The sequence below is a fragment of the Cajanus cajan genome, chromosome 1 (assembly GCF_000230855.2).
Source record: "Cajanus cajan strain Asha chromosome 1, NIPB_CcT2T_4, whole genome shotgun sequence".
NCBI lineage: Eukaryota > Viridiplantae > Streptophyta > Magnoliopsida > Fabales > Fabaceae > Cajanus > Cajanus cajan.
In genome coordinates this window covers 64,012,348-64,032,779 of record NC_138517.1, presented here as the reverse complement: position 1 = coordinate 64,032,779, position 20,432 = coordinate 64,012,348, and the positions used below count along the sequence as shown (strand labels likewise).

Sequence of the window (20,432 nt, the reverse complement as noted above, 5' to 3'; positions counted from 1 at the left end):
CTCCTTTGGCTCGTACTCAACATTCGCACATTCCTCTTATAACTTCTTTTCAAGAACCACACATTACACCTATGGCTCCTCCTCAACAGCAACATATTCCTCCTATAGCTCCTCTTCAACAACCATACATTACACCTATGGCTCCTCCTCAACAGCCACATATTCCTCCTATAACTCCTCTTCAACAACCAGACATTACACCTATGGCTCCTCCTCAACAGCCATATATTCTTCCCATGGTTCCTCCTGAACAGTCGCATATTCCTCCCATGGTTCCTCCTGAACAGCTGCATATTCCTCTCATGGTTCCTCCTGAGTGTCGCCACCGGCCCGAAACGGGCTTTCGGCATTCGCGAATGATGGTTGGACTCTTTTATTTGTTTTGAAAAGTATGGATTGCTAGAATGACGTATTCTCAAACTGAGACCTTGTCAAACGAACAATTTTATTAAATGATTCACCAATCCATATTAATCCCAAGCGGGACCCTCCATGGATTAGTGGTTTTCGCAAAAGGAGGGTTCTTTGGAGTCGCCACCAATGTTTTACTCAAAACATTGGAAAAAGGGATAAGGCAATCGATTCAAAAATCGACTTCGGCCATTACAACCAGAGTCGGGTAAGGGAGTCGGTTACGCGTGGGGAAGGTGTTAGCACCCCACAGCGCCCCTTTCGGGTTCCCTATGACAGATTATTTCTAAAATAATAGCGTAAAATTACTAAATTACCCCTATTTATTCTAAGCAATTATAAATTAACTATCTACATGATGACAGTTTAAATATGCACACAGAAAGCAGTAAAAGGAAGGATTTAAGAAGAAACCTTTGAAGCGTGCTTTTATATATTTCGTAAAACTGGGAAGCTTTTTGGCGTTCCCTCGCTCTACAAGCCCGCTCGCTCCCTCCTATAAAATTTTGACTATGGAAATCCGGAGGATTTCCCTTCGACTAGGTTCGAATCTCCAAGCTAAGTGCTCGGAATTCCAGAACTTCGTCGGATCGACTCCCAGAGAGATTTCTAGGGCAGAACACTGCTCAAAAACCCCAGAATACTCAAGGAGGGAGTCAAAACTGAGTGTGAAAGTGTCGAATGACGTCCAATTGACGTCATATTTATAGGGAACAGGCCCAATACGGGCTACAGAATCAATACGACCGTATTGAAATTTTTGAACTTCAATACGGCCGTATTGAGTTCAATACGGCCGTATTGAAGCTCAGAAATTTCAATACGGCCGTATTGAGTTCACTGCGGCTGTATTGAAGCTTCAATACGGCCGTATTGATTTCAGTACGGCCGTATTGAAGTTTCAGAAACTTCAATACGCCGTATTGAGTTCACTGCGGCCATATTGAAGCTTCAATACGGCCGTATTAAGTTTAGTACGGCCGTATTGGGCTTCATTCCCTCCACTTCCTTATTTTAAGCTATTCTAAGACCTCTAGACCTACAGAGAACCCTCCTAGGGCCTTCCAGGAGTCCTTCTGGCTGATCTTCCTTCAGTCTTCGAGAGTCTTCAAGCTTTATTTCCGACCCAGACAATTTTAGGGGTCTACACTGAGCAGCCACTTGCACCTACTCAACGACCACGTGTAGGTCGTGAGTCAAGTAGGGTATGGACTGTACAAGTCATAGGTAACATTATTTTTCTATTTTACTATACAACAATTATATCTCTTATGAAAACTTTTATATAAGCTATGTCACATTTTGACAGATGAGCAAGGAAATACAAAAAAGACTAAGTTGACAAAATCAGGAGTATTTGAGATGCCACGTGGTGAACGTATTGTTGTGCCATTTGATAGGCAAAAACGAGCCTATGGAGAAGCAACGACACTTCTTTTAGGAGCTTGTGGGCGTATTTGCACTGATTCAAAAATATTCCCATTAACTTTGATAGTTGGATAAAAGTTCCAAAATCATATAAGGATGATTGCTTTAACACTTTAAAGGTACATGCTTAAGTCAAATTTTATGGTCATTTTTTTTTTGTAATTATGATATACTAACATGTGTTTTTCTTTTTGTTTAAAGAATCTATTTCATTTTCAGGCTTCAGAGTTGATTGCTAAGCGTTATTGTTCACTTGCCATGTCAAGAAAGTATAGGAATGCAAAGATGAATATGTGGAACCGTGTTTATGACCCTTCATTGTCAAGAGAACAGTTAATTGCTAAAGTTCCTGATGGTATTCATAAAGATCAATGGTCATCATTTGTTGACTATCATCTAAGGCCAAATTATCAGGTAGTTTTAACAAATATTTATAATCATTAATTATTTTTTCAGCTTGACATTTTAATAAATAATTTTTTTTTCATAGGAATTGTGCAAAAAAAATACTAAAGCAAGAAAAAAGCAAACGATTCCACATACTGGTGGTGCAAAAATGTTGTCTATGAAACAACATGAGATGGTAAATTTTGGTCTTCATTTATTGAGCTTCAATAAAGAATTATTTATATTGTTCATTTGGAGTTACATTGTCATTTCTATTAGGAACAAGAGCTTGGACGTGTTGTAGGTCTAGGTGAACTATACATTGCAACTCACAAGAAAAAAGATGGGTCTTATGTCAATGAGGAGGCAAAGTCTATTGGGTATGTTGCAAGTAAATTTGAATTGAACATATTAATTATTAATCGCCTTTTACACACAATTGGCTGGTTGAGAAATATTAATTAATCTACATATAGTATCTTTATATTCATAATTCATTTTCCCAAATCAAAATTCATTTAAATTTTTTTAATACACACATAGAAGTCTTTTGAGAATGTGTTTATAAAAAATAAAGAGTATTTTCTGAAAAACGTTTTTAAACTTATATGAATTGTGAATGTGTTTTCATTTTCCATTTTAGTTGTTTGCACTATAGCAAAGGAAATTTTGAAGAGAGGATTTTAGTTGTCTGATCAGAATTTCATATGGCATGTATATGCATAGCGTGGTCCCTTAAAAAATCTCTACAAGATTGTATGTTTTGTTTGGAGCAATTTATATGAACATGAAATGGATGTGCATGAATTATGATTTAAATTACTAGGTAGTTCCCAATTTGACTATAATAAAAAAAATGGGAAGCATATCTGATATATCCCAAACATTTTTTTCTACTGCATTAATTATGTGTAATTTGTCAACCCCATCCGAGTGATATCTGAGTATGTCTTTTGTACCATTTCCTAAATTTTCTTCTAATTTCTGAATTTTGAGCCTGCAATACACTGTTGAGTATTATATCTTACCCTGCTGGCCTTCTTGATTAGATGGCTTCTAAAATTGAAGAAACAATTTCATACATTGACAAACTAGTCTGAGTCCTTTTATAGAATTCAAATCCAATTTCTCTTGCTGCAATTACGAATGCTGATTCATCTGGAGATTCAGTGTCATATGAGACATTTCTTGTCTCTTCATCAACTTCTGGTATGGCTGTATGGCAGATAGCCAACAAGCGAAAAAAATTCCTGATAATATTTGCATTAGTCTCATTAACCCATTTTCCATTCATTATTCTTTCATCTGTAAAGTTAAAACCTTTGATGGGTACATTTCGGTCGGGAGATTCCCCTAGGTTGTCAATCAAAGCAAGACCATTTTTTCTACTCATTGTCCTCTCAACCTCCGTAACACCACGACCATAAGCTACCCCAGCAATGGAACATTTGATGAACTCCATCGAGTTGCAGGTCAGAGTTCCAGTTTTATCAAAAAGTATTGTGTCAACTTGGCCAAGTTCCTCATTCAAGTTTGAAGTACGGGCATGGGCTGGTTTGTCTGCATCTTCATAGTACATATGGATATCTTGATTGATGAAGATGCTCTGAAGGACTTTGAAAATTTCTATTGAAACATATAATGAGATGGGAATGAAGAAACCATATAACATTAAGGCTGTCAAACAATGATATATAGCAGCAGCAGGTGCTCTTTTAGGATCAAAGAAAATTGTAGAATCATCTGGTCTTAAATACCACCTTTTCATCACTCCATTGTCCAAGTCATCTTTAGTTGTAAAGCCAAAGAAAATAGATCCAACAACTTCCATTAGAAACAAAATGCAAAACATGAAGTAGATAACCCTATCCATCTTCTTCTCAACCTTTCTTCTCTTTGAAGGGGGGTCAGTGGAATTTTGAATGACCTTCGTGTCATGACCAGTGAAGATGACAACTCCAAATACATAGTCTGTGTTACGAAGTTTAGAGTCTCTCAAAAGAAGTTGTTGAAGAGAAAGGGGATATTGTTGTTCTTCATACTCCATGCTCCCAACAAATGAATAAATTTTCATTTGGATCTTCACATTTGACTGTAGCTTTAAAATCACCGAAATGAAAGTCCTCGTGAAAGGAACAGGTTACTTCCAACCCTTATTTTAACTTCAAATTTGTCTCTCCATCCAAGTTCATAGTCTCTACATAGCAGACTGCATCCTCATAACAGGATGAAAGTAATAGGAGGTCTGCAGGGAAGAATTCATCCTTCATTATCTTCACTATATGCCCTACCTTCAGATTCTTCCACTCAGTATATTCAAAAGTTCCATGTCCTTTATGCATTTTAACTCTTCTATTATTTACTTCAATATCCTGCAGCAGGATTCCACTAGCTAGGTTATAAACTCCAACAAAGCAAATCATTATTGCTTTAGTTTCTCTTAATATAAAATATAAACAACAAGATTATTGACTCAGACTAGTTTGTCAATGTATGAATTTTAAGAACTCATTCATGTTTTTTTCAGGAGAAGATGTCAACAGAAATGTGTCAAAGTGACAACTCTAATGAAATTTCAACTAATGATAGTCTTAGTAAAGTGTTGGGAAAGGATCATGCTGGATGTGTACGTTGCTTGGGATTAGGAGGTCTACATAGTGTGGCATTTCAATCATCCACAAGATTTAGTGGTGTAGGGTGCAGTTCTTCAAATTCTGATTCCACTGAAAATTCTCAACTGAAAAAGGAAGTAATTAGTTTGAAGGGTCAATTGGCAAATTCTCAAGAAAATGTCAAGACATTAAAAAATGTCATGCTTGCTTACATACAAATGAAGGAAGGACATATTCCTACTGAGTTAGAGGCTATGTTTGGTAGTGGTAGTAGTAATGTAGCGGTAAGTGTTTTTATATGTTTTTGCACTAAATTAAATTATATTAATACTTAATTAAAGTTTAATATTTTTTTTTGCATATTTTATTATTAAGGATAACATTAAATAATTTGTATTTTATAGGATGAAGGGAGTGGACATGACATGCCAACACCACAAGGAGGATCTTCATTAGATAGTAATGTTCATGGAGTTTGACATTATTATTGTTTTTTTTTTGTTAGACATGATGAACTCATGAATTTGAACCTATTTTTTTATATTTGAAGCAAGATTAACCAAATTGATGTATGCATCATATACTTCATAGACATCACAGCAGCAAGCAACGGCAAGGAAATATATCCAAAATTTGAACTTACGAGTTCAATTCAATTACTGTGTCAGCTTTTCTGGCTTCTAAAGCACATACATGCTTTATTTCAATTTTAAAAAGTAATTTACCAAGATTGAGATACGTGGATATTAGGTAGTATATGATAAGGACCTACCATTGTGAGCATAAACAACAACTTCCTGCAGTATTAGTTACTATTTTAATAGATTTATCTGATCTGGAAAATATATGGTATGTATTTTACATGTCTATCAATATTCTCCTGATCATAATCTAACCAGACTTGGACAATCAAAGTCATCTGCTTAATTTTATATGGCTATCAACATTGTAGTTCTCCTTTACAATAAATGTAGACCAATAGTAAAAACAGCAAGTCCAGATTGTCCAAAAAAAGTTAAATACATATAGTTGATTATTCACACTTTTTCCAATTCCAAGATATTTGGAAGCTTTTGAGGGATCAACAAAACAAAAATAACAATAAGTGATCCTAAAATTCGACAAGTAAAATTTTAATTATAAGTTACTTGAATTAAATAACAATATAATAGTCATTATTAATTTTCAATGATTAATATGGTTAGTGACAATTTTAAATAATAATTTGATAAATACCTAAAAAATATATATTATTATTTATCAATTTCTAATAAAAATGCGCTTTTAAAATAATTCCAAATATATTTCAAAATAAAAAATGATAATAATTTTGTGGCGGTTTAAAACACCGACAAATGTTAAATCAAGCAAAGTTTAGATGAATTTTATGGGGGTTTTAAAATGCCAGAAATATTGAATCAAGCAATTTTTAGACGAATTTTGTGGCGGTTAAAACCCCCAGAAATGTTAAATGAAGTAAAAAACTTAGATGAGCTTTGTGGCGGTTTTAAACCGCCACAAAATGATTGAATTTTCTGACGCCTAAAACCAGCGTTTACAAAATCTGCGCCACAAATCGTTTTTGGCGACCGTGGACCTAGCAGGATGCCGGTAATGCGATTTGTGGCGGTTTTTAACCGCCAGAAAATGCCAAAATAACCGCCACAAATCACACATTTTTTGTAGTGAACAGTGTCTTATTTTGGGTATATGGGATCGTGGGGACTGGGGTTAGTAACGTCAATCGTGAAACAATAATATGATGAAGCATGAGTCACTGGCTCGAACTTGCCAATAACCTTATAACTATAGGCTCAATTTGTATGCTTAGAAAACATCCTTGTCTTGTAAAATAAGTTTTCAAACGTTTGTTGGTTTTATGTTAATATATTTTATCCTTGGGAATACAATACACAAGATGAGTTTTTTTTTTTTTTTTTGTATAGTATAACTGTTTAAGATTTTACTAAATACTTTTAGCTAACATAAACATTTCACAAGTTAAATATTAATTATATATAACTAAATTTTATAATAAAGTATACCATCTCTAATCTTAATTATAAGCAACATATTAATTTTTCTTTATTCTTAATTATGACTAACAATCATTGATTTTTAAAGTTATTAAAGATGTCTTTTTCTTCTTTTTTTTTTTTGTTGAAAACAAGGGCTAAAAAGTCCAAGAATATTAATAATCACAAAAAAACATAATAGAGTTTACATTTGCAAAACAACATTCCAAACAACAAAAGATACAACATCAAATATTTTCGATTGACCATTTAATGAAAAACCAAAATTAGTTTGTATAATTGGAACTTGATTTGCTTTCCTCAAAACATGCATCCAATGAAATGTGCCTCCTTTGTTTACCATCTCTTTAATATTTTGCAAATGCTCAATGGAGGATGGTATGAAGAACACCCTTTAGTGAGTAGATTAATTGCAACTTGATAATCAGTCTCAACCATAAACTGTTTATAGCCTCAATTCCAAGCTGTAGATATACCAATCAATCTGACCCAAAGTTTAGCATGAATAACTAAACATAAACTAATATTTGAAGCAAAACAAAAGAGTAATTGATCACAATAATCCCTAAATACCCCTCCTACTGTAACTTTCTTCACAAAATGTTGCACTGAGCCATCACAATTAAGCTTGAAGAATCTAGCTTCAAGATGAATACACTTTATATTAGTGTTTACTAGTTCTTTTTATGCAGTCAGTAATTAAGCAATTTCTTACTCACAATATTCAAATCAATTGTTGCAACTTGATTCCGAACATGAAATGCAATTTCCTTCGATTGAATCATATTATCTTCAAAATTACATTTATCCCTTCTACACCATAACTTATCCAAAGCAAAAAAAAAAAAAAAAACAAACGAGCCCAAGAAACTTTACTAATGGGTTTTTGACCAAAGTGGGGTGGTTGACCAACTTATTTACGCAATTGGGGCTATTTCAAAAGTATTTACGCCTTTGGGGTTATTTTCAACAGTGTCGCTGTGGCCCACAGCGACACCCCTGCCACGTGGTTTTTTTTTTTTAGCGCTGGAATGAGCCAAACAAGTGTCGCTATGGGCTGATCCACCACAACTTCTGGACCAAAAAAGATGGTGTAGCCCACAGCGACACCACCTAAGAAAAAAAAAAAAAACTTAAATAATTTAAATGTAACCTTAAAAAGATCAACTTAGTTTACTTATAATTTATTTATAAAAATAAAAAATAGTTATTAATAAACGTAATTTAAAAAATAATTTTTAAATATTTTATGCAAGTGGCGCTGTGGCCTACAGCGCCACCAAGTCGCTGTAGGCCACAGCGCCTCAAATTTAATTTTTTTTTATTTTTTTTTATTTTTGTAAATTATTTAGTTTTTGTGTGCAAAATTCTATTTATCATAACCATTTAAATATGAATTTATAAATAATTATAAATTTTATTTTTCTGTAATTTGTTTTATTTTGAGAATATATTTTTTTAATTTAAATTATTTAAAAGAGGCGCTGTAGCCTACAGCGCCATTAAAGTCGCTGTAGGCCACAGCGCCTGTATTTATTTTTATTTTTTTTTTGTAAATTATTTAGTTTTTCTGTTTGAAAATTTATTTATTTTATATAACCATTTAAATATGAATTTATAAATATAAAGTTTATTTTTCTGTAATTTCTTTAATTTTCAGAATATATTTTTTTATTTAAATTATTTAAAAGAGGCGCTGTGGCCTACAGCGACACTGTGTCGCTATGGCCCACAGCGCCACTATCACTATATATACCACTTCCCAGCTACGTCTTTTTCACAGTTCAAATTATATATTTATCAGTTACGTTTTGGTGTGAGTGAATTCTCTGAACCAGTTACGTTTGCTTGTAATTCGGTGAGTATTTATTTTTTTAAGATATAAATAGTACGTATTTGCACTAATTAATTTTTTTGGTTGTAGATATTATGGATCAAATGATTGCTTATATTTACACTGGAAAGATGTATGAAGGTGCTGAAGGTGTAACATTTGATGGACCAAGAAAAGGAATGTATATCAAACGAGGTATCACTTTGGATATATTAAAAAGAAGAATTCACAACAAGTTTAATCTTAACTCAAATCAAGTGATATTATCCGTAAGTTACAGATTTTTAGTTTCACAAGGTGAGAACAACATATATTCTTCATTGGAATTGAGTGACGATGATGATGTACAATGCATGATAGAAGCATTTCAGAGCCAGAATGTGATGGCAATAATGGAATTATATGCTGAAATAGGTATGCAAGAATCTTCTACTTTTTCATTAGAAAATTTGTCAATTGAACGATCACCTTTGATCACAAGAGATGAAGATGAAGATGACGAAGATGAAGATGACGAAGATGATGAAGACTATCATGTTTCATCATCATATGAAAGCATTGATGAATCCAATGAAGATGAAATTGATAATTGTGAACCATCTGATGATGAGGTGCAACCAAATGTTGTTGTTAATAGTCCAATGGTTCAACCAATTTCAATGTATCCATCTACTGAAGGTAACATTTGAAAATTAAATATGTTAATAATTTGTTATTTGTTTAAAATAATTTGTTGAAATTGATTTTATTGAAATTACTAAATTCATTATTTTGAAAATAGGTGGAAGTCAATTTTGGGGTAATTTACCCCACTACACTAACATCAATTGGAATCATCCTGATGAAGAAGATATCCCAGGGATGGATGTCGGTAGTACTTGGTCAATTGGGCAAGATTTATATGTCGGGTTGGAGTTTGAGAATAAAGATGCAGTTAAAAATGCAGTCAAGCAAAATTGAATGAGAATGCATCAAAGTTTTTATGTGGTTGAGTCAAAAAAGACTAAGTGGGTTGTTAAATGTCCAAATGCACATGATGGATGTGGATGGTACATGAGAGCCATTGAGTCAAAGAGATCTGATAAGTGGAAAGTGACTCAGTGGGGTGGACGTCATACGTGTTTGAACATGTCTTTGTCGCAAGATCATGCTAAGTTAGATTCTGAGTTAATTGCAACATTTATACAAGGTAAGTTTTGCAAATTTTATAGTTTATATCAATAATAATTTATCTTAGTGTTTACTAATATGTAATATGTAGGAATGGTTAACCAAGATCCATCAATCAAGATTAGCCTTATCCAAGAGAGAATAACATCTCAAACTGGGTTCAAAATATCGTATAGAAAGGCTTGGATGGCGAAACAAAAGGCAATTGTTAACGTTTTTGGAGATTGGGAAGAATCGTATGCTTATTTACCTCGATGGCTGCAATACATGAAAGAAATTGCTCCAGGGTCATTTTACGATCTGTGTCATGATGAGTTTTTTGTTGGTAATCGTTGTCATCGTGGTTATCGTCAATTTCACAGATTATTCTGGACATTCAAGCCGTGTTGTGATGCCTTTAATTTTTGTAAACCGTTGATACAAGTTGATGGCACTCATCTATATGGCAAGTATCGAGGTACATTGTTAATTGCTACAACACAAGATGGTAATAACAACGTTCTTCCTCTTGCATTTGCTGTGGTTGAAGGAGAAACATTACTTGCGTGGTCGTGGTTCTTGTCTCATTTGCGGTTACATGTTACAAACAAAGAAGGGATATGTTTAATATCTGATCGACATCGTAGCATTAAATCGGCCATTGAGAATGAGGCAATTGGTTGGAGACCGCCAAATGCATATCACAAGTACTGCATTAGGCACATTGCAAGTAATTTTAATACTCGATTCAAGGATGTGAAACTTAAACAAAAGCTTGTGAAGTTAGGTACGTATTTTTATATCAATTTATTTATTTATTTCAAAATGTTTTTTAATAATTTTAAATTTTTTATATTGTGTATTGTTTTTAATTGGTATGTAGGGTATACACCGTGTAAGCACATTTTTGATCGCAATTTGCAAAAGTTTTGTGAATCTAGCCCTGATGTTGAAAGGTGGATAGGAGCGATATCAAAAGACAAATGGAGCATGGCATATGATGCAGATGGTCGAAGATATGGTCATATGACAACAAATTTGTCTGAATGTGTTAACAAGGTGTTAAAGGATTGTAGAAATCTGCCTATCACTGCATTAGTTCGGTCTACTTATACCAGGTGCGCTGAATATTTTAGTAATCGTGGTAGTCGTGCTTTAGCCGATGTTTCATCTGGGAAGGTCTTCGTTTCAAAGTTGGTTGAGGCTCTGCAAAAAAATCAAGAAGAGGCTTGTTCCCATCAAGTTTGTAGATACGATATTCAATCTTCAAAATTTGAGGTTGAAGAGGCATTTGATCCAGTAACACAAACAGGAGGGAAGAAATGGGTAGTCAATTTACAGCAACGATACTGTCAATGCGGAAAGTTTACAGCATTTCACTATCCTTGTTCTCATGTTATAGCTGCATGTGGTGTTGTTAGCATTGATTACTACCAGTTTATAGATCCTGTTTATACCTGTGATTATGTTTTAAAAGCCTACTCTGGTCCGTGGGAACCAATCGGAAATGAAGACTTAATCCCTCCAAGTAATGAGGATTGGATACTTGTCCCAGATCCATCATCGGTGCGCGGGAAAGGGAGACCAAAATCCACAAGAATTAGAAATGAAATGGATTGGGTTGAGAGCTCACAACGACGACCAAAGTGTAGCATATGCAAAGAAGAGGGTCACAACAGGCGCAATTGTCCATCTAAGTCTAATAATCAGTCGATAAGTTTTGAAGATGTTAAGAATTTTGTAAACATAATGTAATTACTAATGGGTATTCATGATGATCATTGTATAACATAATGTAATTACTACTGTCTATTCATAATTATACAAAATCTACTCATCATCGTCTTCCTCATCTTCCTCATGATGATGCCCTCTATCAGTGGCAGGAGTTAGAATACACCGTCGTGGTCTTTCCCTTGCAGCCCTTTGAGGATTTCTTCTAACACGTCTTTGTTCTGGCGGTGATGGTTGATGACTAGCCTCCGCAGAAAATTGTGGACGCAAATCAACACCTGCAACGTCATATTTAAAACAAATTATTAATATTGATAATAATTATAAGAACAAAAGAATAACAAAATAATAAAATGAGTAGACCTGATGTATAAGCACGACTGATATAATCATGATCATACGGAATATGAAAAGGTGCTTCTTGACTCGATTGAGTGGCATCCTGTGGCATACTTGGCTGTGGAGTCATTAAAGGGGAGTGTCCAAAAATATGATCCATCATATCTGATGACATAGTTGGTTCCGGTGATGAGTCCAAACCAAGTGACTCACAGATATGTGTTGTAGTCATTGGAACTGATGTCTCAAAACCGGGTGGCCGAGGTGGAGTGTACCAATATGTATATTGAGATTGCGAAGGATACGTGGGCTCTTGCGAAGGAATATAATATAACCCTGGTGCTCTGTCTGGCACTGTAGGGTACACCTGATCCATCGCCTCAACTGGGGTTCGTCGTCTAGGTAACCCTGCAGCCTCCCTTGACTGTGGAGGAACATTGAAAGTCCCCGCCTCATATGAACCAACCGGAAGGGGTGCTTCCTCAGCCGGCTCAACGAATCTAGCCATATTGTCATCAGATATCGATAATAATCGATTAGCCTGCTCTGTGACGGCTTCCATAGAAAACTCTGCCCTGCCATGAGAAGATGTCAAGTATGCCAAGCATTCAGTTACGTCTCCCTACATATAGAAAACAAAATACAATTAGTTTACAACTTAATAATTGAACAAAATATCATATTAAAATATGAGTTGTAATATGCACATACCACAATCAAGTCTTTAACTTCATCAGGATCAATGTACAACTTCCCCTTTCTGCGATACCACCTCATGTATTCAGAATTTGGACCTAATAGTCCAACCTGTGGAGGAGTAACTGGAAAGTGGTATGCATATCGATTGGCCCAGTGCTCAAGTGCTGGACTTAATATTGTAGTCCAATCATCATCAGCTTTTCCCCGCAGGGTCAACGCATGCACATGAGCAGGAGTGATCGGAGCATTTGGAATTGGTTGCTGGAGTCCAAACTGCCTCATCACCCTATCAGGCTGATGCCATTCACAAATACACAGAGAAAGTAAGGGGATTACAGAACCCCAAATACGTATCCCCTGTGTACAATCCTCGGGCATGTGTTCCAAAGGCGGATATGGTTGCCAAATAATCTGTAAATAAAAAAATTTAATTAGTTTATATTAAATTAGTAATAACTTACACAATGAAAACCGAAAACCCTTAAAGTTACTTACGGATTTTCTGGACAAACGATCAAAGAATTTGCGATAAAATTTAATATCATCGCTCATGCTTATTTTAGTGGCTGTGTTGGACCACCTGAAATCAAAACGTAAACAATTAATTTCTTTAACATTTATTAAATAATTTTAACAATCTAAATATTTGAATTTCATCATACCTTAAACCAACGGGACTGGCTGGAGGAATAGGCGGGAATGGAGAAGACAGAATGGTTGGGAATCGTTCCCATGCCCATAACTGCAATAAAAGTGTAAATCCCCCACAAGTTGGCATCTTGTAATCAGTTGAGGTGCATAAGTTGCGATACAAATATCCAAGCACAGCAGCACCCCACACATACGTCTTAATGGTCTGAAAGTCACCTAAGAACGCCAACCACCTCAATGAGACATAACTGGAAGATCTATCAGAAAACAGAAGCCCTCCTATAAAGCGTAGTATCCAGGCTCGAGCATAAGGAAGCAACTGATGTACCTCCTGTACATCATCTGCAATGTCATTAAAATATGTTGCCAACCAAGATAATTTCACCCGATGTCCTTTCATTTCTGACTGAGGTGGAACAACACCTAACAAATCATGAGCTGCAAAAAATAAAACAAATTATTTACTGATTTTTAATATTATAAAACACAATTACTATGACAAAAAAATACAAGTTAAAGTATAATTATTTTAGTACCTAATTCAAATATATTAGCACTGCCTCGACTTAACAGTGCTTCACCGTCAACTGGCAGACCAACAATCATACCAACATCTTGGAGAGTAATTGTGCACTCTCCAAATGGCATATGAAATGTGTGTGTTTCTGGTCTCCATCGTTCCACCAGAGCAGTTAATAATCCAGGAGTCATTTTGATATAACTCAACCGAGCAATCCATCCAAATCCAGCCTGGTCTATTAACGGAACTATTTGATGTGGAATTCCGTCAATTCCGTTACGTGTCGGAGCAGCACGTCGTGCTAATAATCTCCTATCTTCTTCTCTATTCCAAACATGTTGTGAAACATGTATGGATTGCAATGACAATAAATCATCCTCAACGGGTCCACAACTCACACGCATAGATGTAGAAGATGATGCCATCTATAACAAAATTTAACAACACATTATTTCATCCATTATATAAAACATAATAAAACTAATATAACAACTTAAATTAAATTTTTTTAAATTTTAAATTTTTTAAAATTAAATTTAAATTACACGTTATTAAAATAAATTAATTTATATTTTAAAAAAAATTATTTTCATAATAAATACAATTTACACAAAATTAGAATAAATGAATTCAAATTTTTAAAATCACTTTCTATTAAAAAATATAAGTTACACAGAAATAATTAAATTCAATTTTAAATTTTAAATTTTTTTAAAATTAAATTTAAATTACACCGTTATTAAAATAAATTAATTTATATTTTAAAAAAAATTATTTTCATAATAAATACAATTTACACAAAATTAGAATAAATGAATTCAAATTTTAAAAATCACTTTCTATTAAAAAATATAAGTTACACAGAAATAATTAAATTCAATTTTAAAATTAAATAAATTTTTATTAAATAAACTTAAATAACACGTTATTATATTAAATAACACGTTAATTAATTAAATTTATTTTTATTTTAATTTAAATTCATCTCTGCAAAAATATAAATTAAACAGAATACAAATAAATTAATTAAAAATTAAATATCTTTATTTTTAAAATACATAAAACTTAGACAGAAATTATTTAATTCTATTTTATATTCAAATACATTTATTTTACACAATTTAAATAACACATTATTCAACAGAAAATTATTACACAAAAAATATCTAAATACTTCTAACTAAAACAGAAAATATTTACACAAAAAATATATAAATAACTCTAACTAAATTATACTAATTATAAAATTGACGTACCCTACAGCGACTTTCAAATAATAACAAAAAACCAATATAAATAATTCTAACTAAATTACAATAACTATAAAAATTAATAAATTTAAATAAACTCAAAATTAAAGAAAATAATAAACATTAAAATACCTGGAATGGAAGCTTCAACAAACTTTCCACAAATTCACAAAATAAAAATTTCCCTGAAATTAAATAAACAAATTAACAAAATTTAAAAGAAAATAAATAATTTATAAACAAATAAAAAAAAATTTAAAAACTTACCTCTCTCAGGTGTGGAAACGAAAAGGAAGGGGGGAGGGGACCATCAAGGTAAAAACGAGTATATATAGGGAAAGGTTTTTTTTTTTTCACTGTTTGTTGCCACGTGTCGCGTTATTACTGGCTGAATCAGCGGTAATTTGACACGTGGCCACTGTAATAAATACCACAACCACCAACTGTGTCGCTGTGGCCTACAGCGCCCAGGTGTCGCTGTAGGCCACAGCGCCACCTTTTTTTTTTTTTTTTTTTTTTTTTTTTTTTTTTTAAATATATATAAATTAATAATTTAATTTTTTTTTATTATATTTTTTTATTTACCAATACATAAAAATATATACGTATAAATATTTACCTATTTCTCATTTTTATTTATTTTATATATTTTTATTTTTTATTTGCATTTTTTTTTTAAAATTATTTTCGTAAAAAAAGTGACGCTGTAGGCCACAGCGTTACCTTATTATTATTTTTTTTTATATAAATTAATAATTTAATTGTTTTTAATCACATTTTTTTTTATTTACCAATACATAAAAATATATACGTATAAATATTTACCTATTTCTAATTTTTATTTAATATTTTTATTTTTTATTTGCATTTTGTATTTTTACAAATTATTTTCGTAAAAAAAGTGACGCTGTGGCCTACAGCGTCACTGTTTTTTTATTTTAAAAAAAAAATTAATAAATCAATTTTTTTATTATCACTTTTTAATTAAAAAATATTTTATTATAAACTCGTCGCTGTAGGCTAAAGCGACTTACTTAAGCTGTGTTGTAGCGCTTTCGGCTGTAGCGACACTATAAATATGGCTCTCATGGCTATCCTTAAATGTAAAAAATGCCACGTGGCAATGGTGTCGCTGTGGCCCACAGCGACACTGTTGTAAACAGCCCCAAAGGCGTAAATAATTTCGAAACAGCCCCATTTACGTAATTAAGTTTCCATACAACCCTACTTTGGTCAAAAAGCCACTTTATTGATATCACAATTTGACTTTAAATTGGATAAAAGCCAAGCTCTTTTATCCTGCACTAAGAAAGTTGCATGTGGATCAACAGACAACAACATATATCACATAGCTCGAGCCACACCACAATGACGTGTAGGATGAGTCAATGTTGAGGATTTTCTCTTCCTTACAAATTTCTACATTTTAGACGTGTAGGATAAGTCATCTAGCCATAGCACATTGATTATAGGGAGACCATTTCTAAGGAAAGCTAGGACCAAGATTGATGTGCATGCAGACATTCTTTCTATGTAGCTGTAGACCCCTAAAATTGTTCGGGTCGGAAGTAAAGCTCGAAGACTCTCAAAGACCGAAGGAAATTCAGCCGGAAGGACTCCTGGAAGACCCTAGGATGATTCTTTGTAGGTCTAGAAGTCTTAGAGTAGCTTAGAATAAGGGTGTGTGAGGATTGGAGCCCAATACGCCCTCCCAGAGGTTCAGTACGGCCGTACTGAGCCATTTGAACTACAATACGGCCGTAGTGAAATCAATACGGCCGTACTGAAGTTTTTGAACTTCAGTACGGCCGTACCAAATTCAATACGGCCGTTCTGTAGTTCAAAATGGCTCAGTACGGGCCGTAGTGAAATCAATACGGCCGTACTGTAGTTCAAAAACCCAGTACGGGCCGTATTGACCTCCCAGGCCGTATTGCGCCTCAATCCTATAAATAGGACGTCATTTGCACGTCCTCCCACACTTTTACACATTCCTCAACCCTCCTGCTGAGTATTCTTGGGTTTTTGAGCTATTCTCTGCCCTAGATATCTCTCCGGGAGCCGATCCGACGAAGTTCTTGAGTCATGAGCCATTAGCTTGAGATTCGAACAAGTCGAAGGGAAATCTCTTTGATTTCCATAGTAAAAATTATCTTTAGGGGAAAGGAGCGAGCGGACGTGTAGTGGGAAGGAGCGCCAAAAAGCCTCCTAAACTTCGTTTTGAATATATAAAAGCCCGCTTCGAAGGTTTCTTTCTAAATCCTTTCTTTTACTGCTTTTATTCATTGCTTTTTGATTATTGCATTGCATGTTTAGAACTTTCATCATGTAAATATTTTATCTATAATCGTTTCTAATAAATAGGGGTAATTTAGTAACTTTATACTGTTATTTATGAAATAATCCGTCATAGGGAACCCGAAAGGGGCGCTGTGGGGTGCTAACACCTTCCTCGCACGTAACCGACTCCCTTACCCGACTCTGGTTGTAATGGCCAAAGTTGATTTACGAAAATCAATTGCCTTATATCTTTTTCCAATGTTTTGAGTAAAATATTGGTGGCGACTCCAAGAACCCTTCTTTTTACGAAAACTGCTAATCTATGGAGGGTCCCGTTTGGGATTAACATAGGTTGGTGAGAATCATTTAATAAATATTGTTAGTTCGATGAGGTCTCAGTTTGAGAATAAGTCGCTCTAACAATCCATCATTTTTCAAAACTTTAAAAGAGTCCGACCATCGTCGCGAATGCCAACGTCCGTTTCGGCGGGTGGCGACAGATGGCGACTCCGCTGGGGAAGCCTCGAGAGTCAGTCCCATTTAGTGATGGATTATTTCTAAAATAATAGTTTAAAATTACTTCGTTACCCCTCGCTTGTATGATAACATGTTTTATCTAATTGGCCTTAATAACTGTTGAATGTTTAAATTTTCGCAATTGTTTGAAATACAAACTGCACACGAACCTTTGCACACAACAGTTCCCTCTATACCCGGGGGCATGAGTGGAAAGCCATAGGGAGTGGATGTTAGTACGGCCGGTTGTCGAATGGGTCTATAGGTGCCCGTAGACCGTTGTCGGAAAACATCACTCAAGGTGAAAACCATGAACTCGAATCCGACAGTGCGTTGGAACTTTCCATCGACTTACGACGACAGGAATTGGGTCCCTATAATGGGGCACCTTGGGGGCCTCAGACCAGTGAGAACAGTTAGAACCTCCTTGAATATGCACTTTTCTGCAGGATACCCCTACCTCGTGATTCGCTCGTGACTGTTTGTGGATGGGTGAATTGTTTGTGCATCGTTTATGTGACATTGTTTGAGCATACATTGCATTCTTTAAACATACAACATTCCCTTTTTTTTTTATTAAAAAAATAAAAAAAAATAAGAATAAATAGGAATAAGAATCTTCCCTTACATGGTGTTAACATCTACCTTCATCACATTCATATAGGTAGTTTCCATTTTCACCCAAAAAATAAATAAATACAAAAACAAAATACCCAAGAAAGAGAAAAAAGGGTCATTTATCCAAACCAAGCAATATCATGCATCATCCTAGGAACATCCTGAAAACATGATAAAGCTTAGCTGAATAAATACAATGCATGCATATTCAACGCCATCATCTCATATCATGCATTCTTATCGAAGATCATGGAGGGATCTAGGTTTGCATTTCATACATCTCTCCTAGTAATTCATTAATAACATTAATAAAAAGAAAGGATTAATCGATGCGTATGTTCAAAGAATGGATCGCACGCCATTTGTTATCAAGTGTAAGCCAACAACCGCGCCAAGCGAACGCACATCAACTCCGTTGTTGGTAATCAAGACGAATAAAGGGGAAGGTCCGATACCGTTGAAGATCACCGCTCCAAGACCTTTTCCCTACGAATCGAATAAGGCTGTGCCATGGATATACGACATCCATTCTTCTGCCGACAGCGATATCTCTAACATCGCTGGACTTGGGGGCATGACTAGGAGTGGCAGGATCTACACTCCTGAAGATCTTCATGATAAGGCTCCCAAGAACAAAAAAAAAAAAAAAAAAAACCGAGGAAAATAAAGAATCCGAGGATAAAGATCAAAGGACGAAGAGGAACCAAGATCCTTCTCGACGTTCTTTAAGCCAGATCTTTAGGAAGGCCGGTTCACAAGCGTCAAGGCCGGTCGTCGTCATCAAGTGCTCTTCTCCTTCTGATAGGGATGTATAGACCTGATGACTGTTAGAGATCACTCCTCGGGGACAGCCCGACCCCCGAGCCTCGATAGGGCACATGTTTCCGTTAGAATTATAATAAAATCATTCTTTATTAATTCTTACTGCTTCTCTTCTTGCTTACAATAAATTTCTAGACCACGTTATTTTTAACCCTGTTTGAATAAGCATGAATGAAGTTGAAATTGTCTTAATAACAATAAACCCGCATCATTTTTATGCGAAAGTGGGTGTGATAACTTGGAGCACCATTCCTTGGCCTCAACAAGAGCCATCATGGATAAAAAAGGAATCCTTTAAAGAACAAAAATCATAAAAACAAAAAAAGCTCGGCAGGAAACCCAAAAAGGGGGCTGCGCAAAAATAAGAGCAAAAGACCTGCTAGGAATCCCACGAAAGGGTGACCTAGGCAAAAGTTAGGGTTGCAAAAATAAACAAAAACAAAGGTCCGCTAAGACGCCACAAAAGGGCGTTTTAGGCAAAAATAAGGACAATCAAAAAGCGAAAATAAATCCATGATGGTACCATGAGCTGAATTCAAAAAGAAAGGTTCAAGGAAACTATCTAAGTTGTCGAATCACAACGTCAATAACAAGACTTCCTTAACTTCATAAGTGTTTAATCAAACAAGCCTAAACACATAAGCCTACCTTGGCCAGCCATTCTTACAAAAACCATTTTCGAAAAAATAATCCCCTCTAAAACACAAACTTCTGAACAAAAAATATCTTTCCCTTCTTTTCTCTTGTCCCAAACGATTTTAGAGTAATCTAGCGGAAACATGGAGATATAGTGGTCAATAGGAAGGTTAATACATCTTCTAAAGGAAGGGAATGATCACTGGGATGATGACACCAATCTCGATATAACACGCATCATTCCTCGGTTACAGAAATCGGCAGCGCACAGCCCGTCTAAGAGGAATGGCAAAATCCAAGCAAAGAAACGCATCGGTTAATTCTTTTGAAAAATAAATCAAATAGAATTAGGTGCATCATACCGCATACATGCATACAGATGATAGGTGTACTGGAAGATCACTTATTCTCTGTTTATTAAAAAAACAAACAAAAGACAAAAAAACAAAAAAACAAAAAAACATATAAACTTCAGAAAAACAAAGCGCCCGTACCATGTTCAGTACACCC

The 20,432-nt window shown here is 34.6% G+C and overlaps 2 protein-coding genes and 1 pseudogene across 4 annotated transcripts; 2 read left to right on the top strand and 1 right to left on the bottom strand.

Moving 5' to 3' along the window:
* Positions 1–1,052: 1,052 nt before the first annotated feature.
* On the top strand, positions 1,053–5,505 carry LOC109794110 (uncharacterized). 3 transcript variants are annotated; one of them, XM_083061533.1, is made up of 6 exons: positions 1,053–1,638; positions 1,721–1,958; positions 2,041–2,253; positions 2,330–2,422; positions 2,506–2,606; positions 4,754–4,894. In XM_083061533.1, the coding sequence occupies exons 3-6, from the start codon at positions 2,098–2,100 to the stop codon at positions 4,869–4,871; spliced, it is 468 nt and encodes a 155-aa protein (XP_082917659.1). In that variant the 5' UTR covers positions 1,053–1,638; positions 1,721–1,958; positions 2,041–2,097; the 3' UTR covers positions 4,872–4,894. The 3 variants fall into 3 exon arrangements, with proteins under 3 accessions (XP_082917659.1, XP_082917657.1, XP_082917654.1); XM_083061531.1 differs by lacking the exon at positions 2,506–2,606 and adding an exon at positions 5,243–5,505 and having other exon boundaries at positions 1,054–1,638; positions 2,059–2,253; positions 4,754–5,122; XM_083061528.1 differs by lacking the exon at positions 2,506–2,606 and adding an exon at positions 5,243–5,505 and having other exon boundaries at positions 1,058–1,638; positions 4,754–5,122.
* On the bottom strand, positions 3,156–4,595 carry LOC145950416 (putative phospholipid-transporting ATPase 9 pseudogene; annotated as a pseudogene).
* Positions 5,506–9,674: 4,169 nt separating the features above from the next.
* On the top strand, positions 9,675–11,612 carry LOC145955243 (uncharacterized). Its single transcript, XM_083069940.1, has 3 exons — positions 9,675–9,897; positions 9,970–10,644; positions 10,741–11,612. Exons 1-3 carry the CDS (start codon positions 9,675–9,677, stop codon positions 11,610–11,612), a joined length of 1,770 nt encoding a protein of 589 aa, XP_082926066.1.
* Positions 11,613–20,432: the final 8,820 nt, after the last annotated feature.

Coding starts and splice junctions, on each gene's coding strand:
- LOC109794110 (XM_083061531.1), top strand. CDS start 2,098: ATGTCAAGAAAGTATAGGAATGCAAAGATGAATATGTGGAACCGTGTT. Junction 2,423..4,753: donor CTATGAAACAACATGAGATG/GTAAATTTTGGT, acceptor TGTTTTTTTCAG/GAGAAGATGTCAACAGAAAT. Junction 5,123..5,242: donor GTGGTAGTAGTAATGTAGCG/GTAAGTGTTTTT, acceptor TGTATTTTATAG/GATGAAGGGAGTGGACATGA.
- LOC145955243 (XM_083069940.1), top strand. CDS start 9,675: ATGCATCAAAGTTTTTATGTGGTTGAGTCAAAAAAGACTAAGTGGGTT. Junction 9,898..9,969: donor AATTGCAACATTTATACAAG/GTAAGTTTTGCA, acceptor TGTAATATGTAG/GAATGGTTAACCAAGATCCA. Junction 10,645..10,740: donor ACAAAAGCTTGTGAAGTTAG/GTACGTATTTTT, acceptor ATTGGTATGTAG/GGTATACACCGTGTAAGCAC.